The 17071-nt window shown below is 53.2% G+C and overlaps 1 protein-coding gene across 1 annotated transcript in view; it reads left to right on the top strand.

Annotated features, from left to right (window-relative positions):
- The first annotated feature begins 8014 nt into the window (after nucleotides 1-8014).
- The window catches only part of RBFOX1 (RNA binding fox-1 homolog 1), a 1973933-nt gene continuing 1964876 nt past the window's right edge, over nucleotides 8015-17071 (top strand). Inside the window, exon 1 of the mRNA XM_070231058.1 lies at nucleotides 8015-8357. Within this exon, the coding sequence (XP_070087159.1) occupies nucleotides 8148-8357 (210 nt within the window). The 5' untranslated portion in view covers nucleotides 8015-8147. The remainder of the gene's footprint in view (nucleotides 8358-17071) is intronic.

Here is a 17071-nt window from a genome sequence, read left to right as displayed (position 1 = left end):
CCGCACTTGGGTCTACATTACACGGACTCTCCTTTCTTAGTTGCAAGTAAGAGAGGGTAGCAAGTGTGGGTGGTGAGAAAGAATCTGAGTCTTTACTTCTCAGCCCGTTGATTCCCCAACATTTTGCCTGCTCTGGACAGGGATGGAAAAATGTCACGTTGGGAGTTAGTGCAGCCTGGGACTGACTGATGCAATGTGGACCTCAGTATTTAACCCTTTGGATCCCTTGTCTCTTTTCAGGGGCTCAGTGCCCAAATCAGCCAGACGTCAGAGCCAAGACAATGTATCTCCAGGTGGTGCTTATGCCTGGGACCCACACAAGCTGTGTTTTCTTGGCCAGCTGGATTGTGTCCCTGTATCTGTCACAGAAACTTCCCTCCTTGGGCACAACTTTGACTTCGCCACAGGTGTGCTCAAATATCATTAGGTAGAGGGGAAGAGGAGAGGAAGGAGGGGTTGAGAGAAGGAGAGTAAGAGGGAGTGAGAGGATGGATGCAGAGAGAGGGCGAGTCAGAAACCCACAATCACGCCCTGCTCTGGAGGAAAAGGGGAGATTTGCTCTGGCCACAGTGCTGAAGTAGGAGTCTAGGCGCGAGGGACTGGAAATAGAGACATAGCCAGTGATAACAGGGATATTTGGCAAGGGTCATTAGGGTCTATGTATTGTTTAAAACAGGAGGAATCCTAGGAGGAAGAGAAGAGATAGTTATCAGAGAGAGAGAGAACAGTATGTAGAGAGGAAAACGATGTTTGCATACAGATAGCAGTGGAATGACTCCTGCCTAGATGAAAGGTCGAATGCCACAGGTCTACGATGGGGAGACAAGACATATGTTTTTTGCAAGCACTTCCACTCACTTAAATTATGTGTGTGTGTGTGTGTGTGTGTGTGCACGTGTGTGTAAGAACAGGGGTTCTTGTTACTATGCGAATTCCGCTCTGCGTTGGAGGCATTGCTTGGCAAAAGATCTTACTCATCCCCATAAACAGGACAATGGTATAGCTGGGGCACAGACACAGGTGGCCTTGCCCGCTGGGACTCTTGCTGAGGGTTGGCAACTCTGCGGGAGGAAAGATGAAAGACACTTCTGTTCTGTTTTAGGAGCCTTTGACTCCTTGCTCAGAGCAGGGGTGGGGAATTCCCTACGCTATCTGAATAATCAAGGGCATCTCCGAACCCACGTGGCTGCCATTGGCTTTCTCTGGTGTAATCTCCTGGAGGTAACCAGAGGCTTGCTGTCTACCTTCTGTGTCTCACACGGACCTTCCAGGGACCCCACTGCCTTCCACTAAGCCCAGGGCTTTCTATGCAGGGAGATAAGCTGTTGGGCTGGTGGCTGCTTCATGGCTTAGGGCTCAGGCTCAGGAGACAGGCATACGTGGGCTCAAACCTTATTTCCATCACTTACTGTGGTCTTGGGTGGGCTTTCTTCACCTCTTGTCTTGTTGCAAATATGGATGTGGAGGCTCCTGGGTGGTGAGTGGTGTCCGGACAGAAGAGAGAACTAAGGATGGGGCTCTTGCTAATGTTCACCCTGGACTTATCACAGAACACATTGTGGTCTTTGCTGGTCCTAAACAGTCAAATCAGCCTGATCTTATAGTGATCGCCAGAAAGTTCTGGAAGGTGGTGTCGCAGAGAGGCATGACGTGGGCTCGAGGAAGATAATTGAGATGCAAGTCCCAGCTCCATCCATTACGAGTTGGGTGACCTTGGGCGAGTTGTTTAACGTCTCAGAGCTTTAGCTTCCTTATCTGAAAATGGGGATAGTAAAGATAGTAATGATAATGACACCCACCTCAATGAGCTAATTATTAAAGATTAAGTGAGCTAATATACATAAAGTGTTTAGAACAGTGCCCGACACATAGTAACTCCTGAACACATCAACTATTATTATTTTGCTAATATTATTAGCATGGGTCTTATCAACTGGATGGCATGTAGAAGTTACTTGTACTTCTTGCCTCAGTCTCCTTACCTAAAAAATGGGGGTGCTGATGGTCATTACCTCACAGAGTTAGTATGAGAAAGAAACGAGATAGTTCACATAAAGTGCCTCACGCAGAGGAGGCATCCAAACAACGATGCTTCCCCTTTTCTCCTTTCCTTGGTCATATTCGACATCAAGGTATACTAAATACTGGAATAGATGCACAGTTTGGTGATTTTTGCCTTTTTGGGGGTCACGGGACCCTTTGGAAATGTGAATGCAGAGTCATATCTTCCTCTGAGCAAAGCAGAATATGCACATATAATTTCAGTGGGTTCAACAGTTCACGAGCTATTATGGGTTTTTAGCCCATTGCCCACAAAAACTCATTTTAATCTCCACTTCACACAACGAATTAGAGTTTTCTGGAAAAAAACATAACCCACAAAAATGAGTCCTTAAGCGTCAAGCTCTGATGACGGCAAGATGTCAAGGGTCTGATGGCCCCAGAGGGCTTGCCTGTGGGTCTGTCCAGAAGCTTCTGAGCTCAGGACCTCTCAAGCTCTGGAACCACTGTGCGCACTCCCACTGCTGCCCCATGGCCCCCTCTGGGGCCATCTCATGGCTCAAGATAATGGTGTTGGGGATGGAGGGTCCTGCCTTCCTCCTCTCCCAGTGCTGTCTTTCATGCACACAGCCTGCGTGGGCGCTGCCTTTAATGCTCTCTCTGTAAACTCTGCAATTTATGGTACAGTCATGCCAGGGAGAAGGCAAGGATTCGTCTTTGTTATAAGTGTTGTGTGTGTATTAAAAGGCTCTTGCAGCAATCAGCACCCCATGGCAGAAAACGATGGGACACAGCATGTACCCATTGAGTAAGAGCAAGAGGAGAGGAGACTTGGATAATCAAGACAAATATCTTTGTGCCCAAGATGCTTCCAGGAAGGGTGGCAGGAAGGGTTTAGGTAAACGCTGATGTCTGATGTTTGTGCCATTGTTCTGGCAGACGTCTGCTAACCAGTTTGGTTCAGGGCTGAGGAGGGAAAATTTGGGGTGGTGGGGGCCGTTTCTGGGTAGACCCCCAGAACCCTATGCACGAATTGTCTAAGTAGGTGAAGAACTGGAGTGCAATGATCCTTGGGAGGAGAAGAAGAAAGACACAAGATTCCATTCATATTCCAGAGTTAAAGGTAAGGTGGGCAAAAAGTGACATTTTTCACCCTGGAATCTGGTGACTTGTTGGAATGTCATTTGCATCTTGATAATATAACAGGAAAATTTAGAATTAAGAATAAACTACCACTAGGATTATTCATTCAGAGTTGGGCTGATGGAAAGCTCATTGAAGGCCCTGGTAGGAACCATGGGTCTCCGTGTAATTTACAGGTGCTGAACACACAGATACACACATGTTCCACATGAAGTAGAAGCTGAGAGACTTTAAGCAAAGAAACGTGGTCATCCTAGGGGTATGGTTTGGGAGGAGAAAGCCATACTGTCCCCAGTGACTACTGATGGGAAGTAAGATAGGATTTATGCGATTCTCACTAATGGTGCAGAGCAGCACAAATCCTGACTTTTCAGTTTAGCACATTGGGAGTCATGGTTGACATAGGAGTCATGGCTGACATTGGGGATCATGGCTGACATTGGGGATCATGGCTGACATGGGGGTCATGGCTGACATGGGAGTCATGGCTGACATTGAGGTCATGGCTAACATTGGGAGTCATGACTGATATTGGGGATCATGGCTGACATGGGGTCACGGCTGACATTGGGGGTCATGGTTGACATGGGGTCATTGCTGACATTGGGAGCCATGGCTGACATTGGGAGTCATGGCTGACATTGGGGGTCATGACTAACATTGGGGGTCATGGCTAACATTGGGGGTTATGGCTGATACTGGGGGTCATAGCTGACATGGGGTCATGGCTGACACTGGAGGTTATGGCTGACCTTGGGAGTCATGGCTGACAGCCAGTGGACATGCTGTAGGTGGTGTGGAGGTGGCACTAGGTTTTGGCAACAGGTGGCACCATGTGGTGGCACCACATGGCTTGTGGGGCAGTTGCCTGAAGAGGTTATGGGTTTGGAGGGGTCAGTACCCACTGTCGAGATTTCCCATTGGAGAGGAAGTGGCAATGCCTTGGGACTAGGGGTCTGCCCCATGGGGGCCAGAGCCTGGATGGCTTGATTGGGTAGAGGTTGAGGAGGGTGCTTGTCTCATCTTGATGGAGCCCGGCCCTCCGCCAACTACCTCAGGTGGGCATTCGTGGGAAGAGGGTGGTCCTAACCGCTGGATTCCTCCCCTAATGTCCCAAATAGTAGAAGTTTGCAAGAGGATTTTCAGCAGGGAAGCAATGGGGTTTGTGTTCCTCATGCCCTAATTCATGGCCAGCTTAATATGTCAGACTCAGAGCTTCCTGTGGCCGACCTGGCTCCAGCCAGAGCATGCAGCTGTGGCCCGGCCCTTGCTTCTGACTTCCTGGACTTCGGGTGTCAATCTCAGCCTTATTTAGGCTCCCTCCTTCTCCCCGTCATTGCACCTGGAAGCCTCAGGACCCTCCAGCTTCAGGGCCAGACTTGCCTTCCCTATAAAAAAAAAAAATCACAAGTTAATGATATTTAAAGACAGATACACTTTCTTTCTGAGTCCTTATTATGTGTCAGGCTAAGAGCTTTAGATACATAATTTTGCTCACTTGTTGCAATAATCGCACCAAGTAGTGTTATGCCCATTTTACAGAGGAGGAAACTGAAGCTCCCAAAGGTCACTTTCCCTGCCTGAGGTTATGCAGCTCAGAGCACAGCCAGAACCCCTCTTGAGCTCTGTCCCCAGAGCCCGGCTGAGCTCACCTGCCCTCGAAGCCCCAGTGTGGAAGGGTGAGAACCCAGACATCTTCGAGACCAGCCAAAGGAGATTCCCCATCTGCACCCCAAAATCCTCCTGATGCCATCCTGCTTCCCCTTTCCTTGCTGGGGTCGGCCTGGCCACAGCGGGGCGAGGCTCGTGGCAGATGATGGGGTCCTTGCCCATGTCCCTTGTCCTCACCACTTCTGTGCATGCTGACGTGCCTTTGGCTCTCTGTGGCCACCGACGCCCACTTTGCCAGAAGTACTCAAGAACTCAGGCCCTCAAGGGAGTGGCTCTCAGTCAAGATGGTGAGACTTGGTGGGTGAACACTGCAGCTCCCGCACCCCAAGTTGGGATGACTTTGAGGTGCACTGTCTACACTTTCTCCCAGTCGGGTTAGCTCTAGGCATCCACAGTGGTGACTTGGTTGACAACAAACCTTTATAAGCTTCCTCCCCTTCTCCATCCCATGTCCCCATCTATCACAGGGTGGGATCCTGTCCACAATACAGTTTGAATGCATTTGAATCCTTGTGTTCGATTCTGCTTTTGGGGGGACCCAGGCTTTCTTTGGGGTTGGACGCATCTTCTCTGTGGGTGTGTGGGTTAGGAGGGCGTCCCAGGACCCTGCCAACGCTGAGGGTGTGTATCTTCCTTCAAATGGTCTACAAACTCTTTCACAGTTTCCATCACTCACTTAAGCTTGTTGTGTTATTACTTATTTATTCTATACCTGAGGTGGCCTCCCAAGGAATTTACAGACTTTTGCCCAGGTGAGAGTCCAAGGGTTTCCTCCACCTTGACTATCAGATCTAGTCAAGCCAGCAGGAAGTTGAGGAGTGGTCCCTGGGGAATCTGGTCCCACTGGCTTGGTAAACTCATATCCTTTCTTTTGACGTCAGGTCTTATGACATTTTGACTGTCCTTAATTTTCCTCATTCATTTCAAATGCTGCAGAAAAAATTGAGTTGACACTATGACCTTGGGCCAGGCTGGGAGAGTGGGGGCCGGAACCCTGAATTATACTTGCTTACTGGAGATGTCAGACTGCTCTGTGGTTAAGAGCACAGCCTCCAGGCTGGATACCCTGGGTTGGAATCTCAGCTCTGGCCCCGTGTAATAACCACAGGACAGCTTTGCAGTCTCGCTGGACCCCCTGGGAGAGGTAGTTGAGATAAAACTCCACTGACCACCTGAGCTCTATGGGCCCAGCTCTGGCTGGTGGACCCCGGAGACCTTTCAGTCTCCTAGAATTAGTTCAATATCGAGCTGTGTCCAGTGATCCTAGAAAGCTCTGATTATTTCCTTTTCCGCGATACATTCCCTCTGGTAAAAGTCTGTTGGTCCCTTCAGGAAAGGCTGGGAGAAAGATTAACAGTATACGTTTTTGGCAGTGTACCAGGATCGTTCCTCAAGGGGACTCGAGCTCCTTTCCATTCAAGGGGCTCTGGGTGTGTGAACTGGCTCAAGTCTTCGCATTGAGTGAGGAGTCATGACTCTGTTTTCATGATTCAAGTTAGACTTTGTTCACTTGCCCTAGAACTCTTCTGCTTACACAGATCGAGTAAGAATTTTGCAGGCGTCCCATCTATTTCACTTGTGGGAACACCATGACCAACCAGCCAATGCCGTGAGTCTGTGCACGGGACTCTTCCGATGGCTGCCTTGACTCTGCTGTCCATTGTGGGAACCACTCCCATGTTGCCTTTGGCGGTTGAGTGACGCCACGTGGCCCCTGCCACCCTGGGATCCAGTGACCCCCATCGCATTTAGGTCTCCCGACTCAGTGGCAGCAGTTCCCACTAGAGCGTGCCTTGGGCGTGTCGCTTACCTTCTTTATGCCTCGATCTCCTCCTCCTCTATACAGCAGGGGTAATAACAGGGTTGTGTGAGGTTTAGACGAATTAATATGTGGACAGTAACAGAAGAGAGTCTCAAAGCCCCTCTGTGGTGACTAGAATTATCGGTGTGGGGAGGGGGAAGAGAGGCAGGAGAGAGCAAGGGGCTGGAGCAAGAAGGGGAAGATGTGGGATGCAGAGAACCCTGGGAGGGAGCAGATCCGTTTACTCACCCAGCAAATGTTGCTTGGGCACCTACTATATGCCGCCCACTGTGAGGGCTTTTAAGGATAAAATCACGAACAAGGCAGAGGCAGTGGGGGAAGACGGGAAACAACTAAACAAGCAATGGTAACATGGTCTGAACGCTTGGCTGGGGAACGTAGGAGCCTGGTGCTGGCTCAGCCTGCCCTGGGCACTGGAAAAAACGCTTAAATGTCCAAAAAATACCTCCTGGTTCAACTTGCCACACAGACAAGGAGGGAGCCCCACAGTGATGCTAAGGGCATATCAGGGGCACATTCAGAGTGGTCAACCCATCACCCCAAAATATTTGCCCAGCTGCACTGCTGCTGTGCTGAGCGCCTGCAGTGGTCCTCCAGCTGGTCCAGCCCTGCATGCCTGGTCCCCGCACCCACCACACTGCTCTCCTCTCACCCCGCAGGCTTCTTCCTGCCTCCCTCCCAGCCTCTGGGCTGTTGCATGTGCTATTTCCTCTGCCTGAATGCCCTTCACTTGGGTGAGAACTACTCATCTTGCAGTTTCCATTCGGGGGTCACCTCCTCTGCTCCTTTCCCGGCCCTAGACCTGCTGAGGCTCTTCTCTTTGGTTCGCACGCACCCACCACTCTCCCGCAGCCTTTGCCTCGCTGACCACGTCAATCAGTCAGTGCCTTCCCGCACCAGGCCCTGAGCTCCACATGGCAGACACAATGCCTGTTATGGTCACTGGTACAACCCGCTCCTGCATCGCCGTCCCAGGCTCGTAGCGATGCTCCATCAGCGTTCTTAATAGGGAAGCACAGCTTTGAAAGACGATGCCTTTGCATTCAGCGTGTCATCCTCCAGGCCAAATTCTCGATGCGTTTTGAGCAGCCTCAGTTTGCCGGCCACTTCCAAATCATTCAAGATGCAGAATAATACCAAAGGCCAGGGGGTGCATGCGTCTTTGCAGGGCGTTGGAGAAGCGGACGTCCATCTGTCCCTTCTCTCCTCCCTCCCTGGGGCGGGGAGACCATCGGGGTACAACCCCGGGGGCAGGGATTTGCCAGCGCGGGCGCTGCCCGGGGCAGGTGAGACCCGCGCAGGCCTTTCACGCGTGCCCGCGGTGCGCGCGAGCAGCCAGCAGGGGGCGGCAGAGAGACAGGAGTGGTCCACGGAGGACCAGCTCCGCGCCGAGCCGCGCGAACCCACCAAGCCCGCGCTCAGAAGCCGGATCTCCCACCGACAGGCCGCTGGGTTCCGGAGGCTGCTGGGTCCTTCCTCTCCCCCGCGTGCAGGCAGAGCCCCTCGAGCCATGGCCAGCCCTTCCGGCAGCTCCGAAGACACGGGCAAGCTCAGAGGCAGGGATGGCCGGCAGAGGCGGGAGGAGGAGGACGCCCCTCCGGAGGAGAAGAGGTTGAGGCTGGGGCTGGAAGGAGGAAGCGCAGCGAAGGAGGAGGCAGAAGACGCGCCACGTCTGGGCAGGGAAGAGACCGGCACCCAGACAGGTGGCGAAGGCAGAGGTGTAAGTGAGCTGGGGCGCGAGGCACGGGGGCTGGGGGTGGGCAAAGATGCTCCCCGCCGGCTGTCGGGTCCAAGTTGATAATTGGGCAGCAACTCCTGCGGGCCGGCGCGGTGTGACGGCTTGTGGGAACCTCCCGAGAAACTAGATGCTCGGTTGTTGCTGGCAACCCCCTTCTTGTTTATGTAGCATCGACTTGCTGATTCTCCCGCGACACCCGCTGGCTGGGAGACCCGTGGGCTCTGTGGCTGCCCGAAAGAGGGACGGGGAGCTCTGTGTCCTGGGGGACCCCGGAAGGGAGAGGAGGTGGGGTTGCTCTGAGCAGCCCTCCCCCTGGGGGCAGTGCGGTTTTTACGTGTCTCTCTGGGACTTTGCTGGTTGTGTGTGCCTCTCCCCAGGTAAGGGGCTGGGGTGGCATGTGCCCGGGCACAGGGTCTGCCAAGTCTGCCCTGACAGCATGGGGGCTGGCAGCAGCTCACCAAGCCCCTCGCTGCCCCACATCTTCCTGTCATTGATCCCCTTGTTGCTGGGCAGTGAGAGTTGAGAGAGACGGCAGGTGGCTTCCACCCCCAAAGTCACTTTCCTCTCCCCATCCCTTCAGAGAGGGACAGTGAGGCAAAGTTCTGTGCACCCCCTGGGGCGCCGCCCGGCTCCGGTCCCTGCCGGGTGAGGCCGTGTGTTTGGGTGATTTGCGGCATATGTGTGTGGGTACATGAGTCACCAGGTGTGCGTGAGATGGGGCTGTGTGGCCAGGTTGACCTCCTGGCCCCTGCTTTCTGCTTCTTCTCCCAAATCTTCCAGCTGTGACCTGGCTGACCTTCCCTTTGGGGAGCACGAGTGTCTGGCGGACAGATGAGGCTGGCTGGACAGCTGTCCCCATGGCGAGGGCTGCCACCTTGAGAGTTTTTAAATGAATAATGGGGTTGACCTTTTTGTTTCTTCCAAATGTTTTCACTCTTGACCGTTTGCTTGGCTGAGCCTGTCTTAAGAATTTGATTAGTGGCCAGTGAGCCCCATGAGGGAGAGTCCCCCTTCTTTCTGTCACATCCACGTAGGCAGCACGGCCCCCCTCCCTCCTGTTTGCTGGGCTGCATTGAAGCCCAGCTGGCCGGGCGTGGGGCTGCTCCCCGGTGCTGCTTCAGAGCCCTCGCCTTGCCATGGGCGTCATTGTGTTCAGACCCGGGGCCACCTGGACACCCAGAGCTGGTGAATTTCCCTCTGAGATCCCAGGAGAAGGCTACCACCTAAAGAAGAGTTACTGGGACACATCCTGACAAGGATGAGAAGGCAGTAGTGTTGCTGTGTGGTGAGGGGAAAGGGTCTGGTCTGGAACACACTCTCGGGGCAGTGCCATGCTGGGAAACTTTTCCTGTTAGAAGCCCCTCCCTCTTCCTGTCACCTCCCTCTTTTACATGGATCTTTGCCAAAGACCAAGACCCTAGAAGGAGTGAAGTGGCCAACTGCAGTGGCGTAGGAAGGTGAGTTTGGAGCCAGACTGCTTGTGTTTGAATCCTGGCTCCGGCCCTCCTGAGCTGGGTGACCCGGGGCACGTTACTTAACCTCTCTGAGACTTAATGTTCTCCTTGGCAAGATGAATACATTAGCAGGCCCCATTTCGCGGGGTTATTATTACTGAGATTGAGTAAAGTTTATCCATGGAAAACACTCTGCACTGTGCATGGCCTGTAGTATGTGCTCAGTAAATGGGATTTAGGGTCGAAATTCGCTCCATGCAGCTTGCTTGCTGTGGTTTGGTTCTGGGGGTGCATCACAAGAGATTAGGGTCTCAGGCCGGAATCTCCATGTTAAATGCTTTCTGGGGGCCGAAGGAATTATGTGTAGATGATGAAATTTTTCAAAGGTAGAAATTCCATTGGTTCACAAAAGAAATGGTTTGAAGGATTATGTCGTCACTGGACAGAAAGCATCCTTGATTCCTGAGGCTGAATACAATCCTCTCCTGGGGCACCTGGATCTGCTGGGGGGCGGTGGCACCTCACAGAGAGGGTGTCTTGGTTTTCAAGTTTAAAGTTTGGCCACCGCCTGGGCTGCCCAGAATGCCCGTCACACAGATTTCTCCCCTTTTTTAGTTTTTATAGGAATATTCCCTTTAAAAAGCCAGGAAGCACTTTTAGGCTGGTGCCAGGAGCAGCAGCTACGTCTTTGAGGGACCACATCCAAACGGATCAAGAATAACAGAATGCTTTTTTCAAGAGATTTTGTCTGTGTAGACCATTAGCTTGGCTGAAATGTCAAAAACATCCTTGTTCTTTAATAGCAGATTATTTTTAGATGCAGATCATTTTGGGCTTTCCTCTGCAGAAGCTGCATGGGTGACACCTCTCCATTCATGTCCTCTCCAGACGTTTTTCGGGATAAAATAGCCTTTCTCATCACTGGGTCCGGTGCTCAGGATGGCTGAGGTTTATGTGTGCCTGCCTTTCCCTCAGAGTGGCTCCCAGGCTCCCATCTCGGCTTTAAGGAGGGGGTCACTTCCTCTGGTGGTTGCTGGAGGATGCTTTTAGGAGGTAAACTCAGTGCCCAGTCCTGCTGGAGGTGTGGCAGAGGAAGGGGTGTGCCTGGTGGAGGCTGCCCCCCCCCCCCCAGGGATGAGAACTTTCACAGACTACTTTTGCCCCCTCCAGGACCAGGGATGCTCAGAAGGGATCGAAGAACGGGTCCTCCCAGAGCCTCTCTTGGTTCCCTTACAGTGACCCCAGGGTGAGTCTGACCCACCGCTCTTCCTGGAGGAAGAAAAACATCTCTCCTAGGTAACTGGTTATCAACATCAGCCGTTTGTTCTGCTTTTCCCAAGATCAGGCAGCTTGGCATAGATTTCTGGGCTGTTCTGAGCAGAACGGAGCATGCAAGGGGGACAACTCGTCAGAATCCTTGAAATCCCCTGAGGGAGACTCTCCACTCAAGAGTCCCGGTGTTGAGACAAGAGCAGGAAGGCTATTGTCAGCATGGGGCTCCCTGTAGGGTGAATCCACACTGCAGGTCTTTCCCTTCTCGTTGCTGATGGTCTGCACCTGGCTGTAGCTTGGGCACTGTCAACATTTGGGGCCAGATCATTCTCTGTTGTAGGGGCTGTCCTGTGCACTGTCGGATGCTTCTCAGCATCCTTGGCCTCTAGCTACCAGATGCTGGTAGCACTGCCTTCCCACCCCAAGTGTGTTAACCCCAACCTTGCCAATTGCCTGGGACTGGGTGAGGAGGCAGGTGAAATCGCCTGGGCAGAGAACCACTGGTTTACACTTGCAAAAATGTTTCAGAGTGTGGCTGTTGGGTTTGGGTTGTTGCCGTACCACTTATGAGCTATGTGGCCTTGGGAAAATTTACACAACCTCCATGGGCCTCAGTTTCCTCATCTATAAAATGGAGATAATGAAATACAATCTCCAGGGAGGGTTCTGTGGGAGTTCCATAAAATTACAAGATAATAAATGGAAAATGCTTGGCGTAGCATTTAGACAGAAAAAAAGCACAAACTAAATGGTCAGTGCCGTTTTCAATTACCTGGGTGAATCAGACTCCGCCCTCCATCCCGGTGTCCAAGGTGAGATCTCATCCATCAGACTGGACTCGGGGAGCATCTTGGCTTTCTGCTTGAAACTCACTGGTTTCCCCTCAATTTCTCCCTTGGTTCTCCAAGTCCGGGATTCCAGGAGGCAGGGGTGTGGGGAGGCAGGGCAGGTGGCGCTTGAGGTTCACTCCCACACTTGCCGAGACAGGGCATTTGGACCAACATCGGGGTGTCTGGATTCCTGTTTGAGCACGGCTGGACTCCGCTGGGTGGAAGCGCTCTCTGCCGAGATAGAGATATTTCCCTGGCAACGATCTCTCAAGCTGACATGAAGACATGGCCGCCCACCGGAACGCGGCGTGTCTGCCTGGGCTCTCCTGTAATTTGTGAGGCGAGCTTCTGAGGAATGCAGTGCGTAAGGAGGAAACGGTAGGAGGTCCCTTCATCCTCCAAAGGCCAAAGGTGGGGCGCAGGTTGGTGGAGGATCTTCCGGGGAGGAAAGAGGCGTGGAGGGCATCCCTTCAGGGAGAACAGAGAGGCCCAGGGCACGTGCTGGACCGTTCCCACTCCCCCGGGAGGCCAGCGCCTCTATGCCTGCGGTGGTTTTGGAGTGTGAGCTGTGCTGCCCTTGGCTTTAGTCATTTCAGAAATATTTAACTCCAGAGCTTGATTTGGGCTTCTCAGCTGGAAAGACCCGGACTGCAGACCAACGTCCTCCTAATTCTTTTAATTTCAGTGAAACAGTAATCGCCTCTTTGTGTCCTCTGGAGCTTGACTTGGAGCTCACGGAGCAGGAGGGAGACCAATGTAGGGGCTGGGGCAGGGGACTCTGCCGGGGTGCTGGTGGCTTGGAGGATGGTGTTGGCGGTGCTGGTGCCATTGTGTGCTTGAACTGAGGAAAACTTCTGAGATCCACTCGAAAGGCCTTAAGGATCTATTAGGTATGGGGAATGAGAAAGAGGCAGGATCACGTTGACTTCCAGAATGGCAGGGAAGACCACGAATTTGATCTTGGATGCTGGCTAGGTTGCTCTGAAACCCACGTGGCAATGGCCAACAGGATAGAGGGGTCTGGGGCTGGAGAGTCTGACCTGAGGGTCATCAGTGTAGATGGTAGTTGAGGCCATGGGAAGACCTGGGGTTGAATGGGGAGAGAGGGGAGTGCAAGAGAGGGGGCTTTGGTAGAAGCCTAGGGAAATCATAATGATGAGAGGAGAAGAATCCACAGGCGGGGTCAGGGGAGCTGCAGGCAGAGGACAGGGGGCTCCACCGATAGGACAGGGAGAAGGATGAGGGTCAGCTGTGTTGAAGAGAACCCATTGGATTTAATGTATCATGCTCATTGGCTGTTGCTGGAATTTTAATGGAGGCCTATTTGGGGGGTGGGTACAAAGATTCACTATAAGTCTGGGCACTCCAGCTCCCATCCAGGGTGTGGGCAATGAAACGCAGGATGCTCATGGTCTTGACTCTCTTGCAAAACTCTAGTTTGTGTGCCTCTGTGCTCGCCACAACACTTGACGGTCACTTTTCCACATTACCCTGGAACAGGACCCAGCCTTGGTGGAGAGCCCTGCCCTGGCTCTGTTCCTCAAGGTGGTGCCATTGGGAGACCCTGGCCTCTGTGTGCTGAGGGCCGTTTGCCTTTCTCATACCTTCTCCTGGTATTTGAGCAGCTCCTATGTGCCAGGTGCTGGTCTACACCACAGGTCAGTCTCTGTCCTCCTGGACACCCTACTCCAGCGTAGAAGACAGACTCTAGTCCACGGCCAGCCCCCCGCCTGGGTTTGTAAATGAAGTTTTACGGGCACACAGCCACACCCACTCATGTACGTATTGTCTGTGGCTGCTTTCTGGCTACACAGTGAGAGCTGAGTCGTTGGGACAAAGACAGTATGGCCTGCAAAGCTGAAAATATTCCCCATGAGAGTCTCAGGTGGAGGGGCTTTGTGTCCCCCGTGGTGTCCCATGGGGGCGTGAGTACAGCTGCCCTTGAAATGCACGCAGCTCGGGGGCGGGGTTTCAGCAAGCGCACAGCTTGTGGGACTCCAGAGGGGAGGGCGAGAAGTCCCTTACGCTCGATTTTGTGGGTCATTGGTGTCTGGAGCAAGACTAGGATTCTGAGTTGTCTTTCCTCATCCCTGTGGCCGGGTCCCGGGCCAGCACCGCCCAGTTTTTGGATGGGGGAGAGAAAGGAAGGAGAGAATGGTGATTTGTTGTCCCCTTCCTAATGATCCCCCTAAGACGGGTCCTCAGCAAGTGTTTGGGGCCCCACTTTGCACAGTTGCCAAAATCCGGTCAGGTCAACCTTCTCGCTGCTCTGACTCAGGTACAGGGCCTCCAAATCATAAAAAGAGAAAGAAAAGAAAGATGGGTTTTGCCAGCACAGGAGCTCGGATTATGGAAATGAACATTCCCCCCGAAGTTTTCTAATGTCTGGGTGTGCACATGTAAGTGTCTGCCTCTAGAGCTCTTTCTAATAAGCAGATGGTGCATTTAATTTCCTTTTTTTGTTCTCTGAGCAACGCACAGCTGCCTGCACAGCCCTCCTTGCAGGCGACTGCACGTGGTGGTGACAGGACTTCTGACCATCGGCACCGATCCTGCGAGGCCGCCCAGAGCCCTGTATTCCTGGGGCTGCCCTCGGAGGAGCTGGCCTTCCCCCTCTTTTCAGCCCCAGCGGGAAGTTGTCAGGTTACTCGCGGCTCACAGCCTCCTGCCTTTGCTTCTCCAAAGAGTCTGGGCTGCAGCTGACCCCTCTGGACCTCACCAGCTGGGGAGCGGGGGTTCTGGGTGGGCTGAGGGGCTGAGTGCAGCCCCAGAAGGGGAGGGGGGCCTGGGAGATGCTGTGGGGAGGCTCCCAAAGGATGGTAGAGCCAAAGAGGAAGAGAGGAGGGCTGACGCGAGGAGCAGGCACAAAGGAGCAAGCTCGCGCTGCCGAAGAACGAGCAGAGCCGATGCCTTCAGCGTGCCCCAGGTGTGGCTGGGCTTTATGAATCCTGCTTGTTTTCCTTTTCCCTGGCTCCTCTCGCCGTGTTCCAGGGTGTCATAGAAACAGGCTCACGGGGGCTCTGTGCAGCTCTGGGTTCTGGTGGTCTCTAGGGAACGGAGGGGCTGCCTGGTGAGTTTCCTTGGCTCTGTGCCCCCTCCTGTCCAGTCCTTCTGCCTGACTGTGGGGGACCCGCCTTGCCCGTCCTGGAGAAACCTGGGCAGGGCTCAAGGCTCTGCTCTGGGGCTTGTGTCTCGTGTCTCTGGATAAGGAAGACTTATGCCTCGGAAAGCTGCTGGCTTACGTTGGAAGGCGTGTGGCGTCCAGGAGGGGAACTCCACTGCCCTCTTCATTTTTCTTTCGGATTCTGTGTTCTGTGTGGTCCTGATGGAGTTGTAAGTCCTGGCCTCTGGGAACCGGGCTGGATGAGAGAGTCTTCATGGTCTGAGGATAATTTCTTGGCTTTTGTTCCTCTTCTTAGAAATACAAATGATCATTTGCTTATTATAAAGACTTTCAACAGCAACACTATATATAAAACAAAAAGCAAAACAGCTTCTTTATTGGTGTCTCTTCAATCTTGCTTCTCAGAGGTGACCGGGACAGGCCGAGGTGTGTCCTTCCCCATCTTTCTCTGTGTGTATGCAAACGCATATATTTGCACAGAAATAGCTTAACTTTAATCTTCTTTTTAAAGTAAAAATGGGATAATGCTATGCTTATTATTTGGAAAAGCTTCCTTTTCACTCAACGATGTCTCTTTGACATCATCTCACCTGGAACCCGGGCTCCACCTTTATCTCAAGGCCGTTATTCAGCCGAATGGATGGCTGCTCGTTATTTGGCCAGCCCTACATTGATAGGTCTTTGAATGGTTTCTGCTTCTTCCCGGTTGCAAAGGGTCTTGTGACAACTATCCTGGCACACATCGCTTGGTGCTCTGTGCCTGTGTTTCTGTAAGACATTCCTAAGAGTAGGATATGGAGGTCAGGGGTGGTCTGTGCTGAATTTGCATCCTGGTTAAATATCTCCCGCCCCCTCCCCCACCCCCCACAATGCCCCAAGGCTGTACCTGGTACCACCCTCTACAGGGCTCACCCTGTGAAGCCTAAAGGACACTGGTGAGAATGGCACTGGCCGCCCCACTTTTGCCTACATCTGCTGGTACAGCTGCAAATCCCCCGCCCCTATTGCCCTGGAACTATAATCTGCATCTTGTCACAACTAGTGGCAATTTTTCCTTTTCTGCAGAAATAACTCCTCAGTCAAGGTTTGAGAAATATCGCCTGCATGCCTGCACTTTTCTGCATGACTCCACAGCTGGCGCCCCTGGGGCCCAGCCACCCCCAGCAAGAACTCAGGATTCCCAGCTCCGGCAGGCAGCCTCACCCCGGAGGGAAAGTCCGCTTTCCCCGGGCCTTCTTGGTGTTGTTACTGCAAGTTCTGGGGTTGGCGTTTGCCTCCTTTAGGACTTGCCACCTGCTACCTGTGTGTCCTTGAGCAGCCCGCTCCAGCTGTGGGGCCTCAGTTTCCTCTAAGGTGAAATGGGGCTGCTAGAATAAGAACAGCTGCCTCCTTGGGCCGCTGGGAGGAGGCAGTGAAGTAACCAGCCCTGCCACGGGGCTCGGCTTTTGTGCACATCCCGCGAGTGCTGGGCAGGCCGTTGCTGAGTTTTCGGCTGCTGGACTGCGGCTTTCCCAGCGGCTGTGTCTTCAGCGCCAGACCCTGAAGAGCTGCTCGATAAATGCTCAGGGAGTGACTGAGCGACAGGGTCTGCGACTGGAGCAGACGAAAGGAAACAGGGCTCCCAGTGGGTCCGCAGCCAGTGGGCTCCAAGAGGAACCTGCAGCCTTGGAGGCCCTGTCCCCTGCCCGTACCTGCCAAGGCTCAGGCGGCTCTGCCCCGTCTTCCAGGCCAGAGAGCAGGAGCGGGGCCTGGGCAGGTGCTGGCCAGTGTCCTGCTCCTTCAGTCACCTCCCGTCCCAGCCTGGCCTGGAAACTCAGTGGCCCCAAGGTGGTGGGGACTCTGCTTGTTCTGACCCTCATTTTGGCCCTTGCTTTGGACTCTGCAAGGCGGGTGGGTTTGTATGTGTGCGTGTGCATGTGCGTGTGCGTCTTCTTGTGCATGTGTGACCCTCTCGCTGAGTTTCCAGGTCCTAGGTTGTGTTGGTGTGGATCTAGGGTTGCCAGATCAAATGCACGA

The sequence above is a fragment of the Equus caballus genome, chromosome 13, assembly GCF_041296265.1.
Source record: "Equus caballus isolate H_3958 breed thoroughbred chromosome 13, TB-T2T, whole genome shotgun sequence".
Taxonomy (NCBI): domain Eukaryota; kingdom Metazoa; phylum Chordata; class Mammalia; order Perissodactyla; family Equidae; genus Equus; species Equus caballus.
The sequence above is the reverse complement of the archived record's forward strand: the minus strand, read 5'-3'. Positions and strand labels throughout refer to the sequence as shown.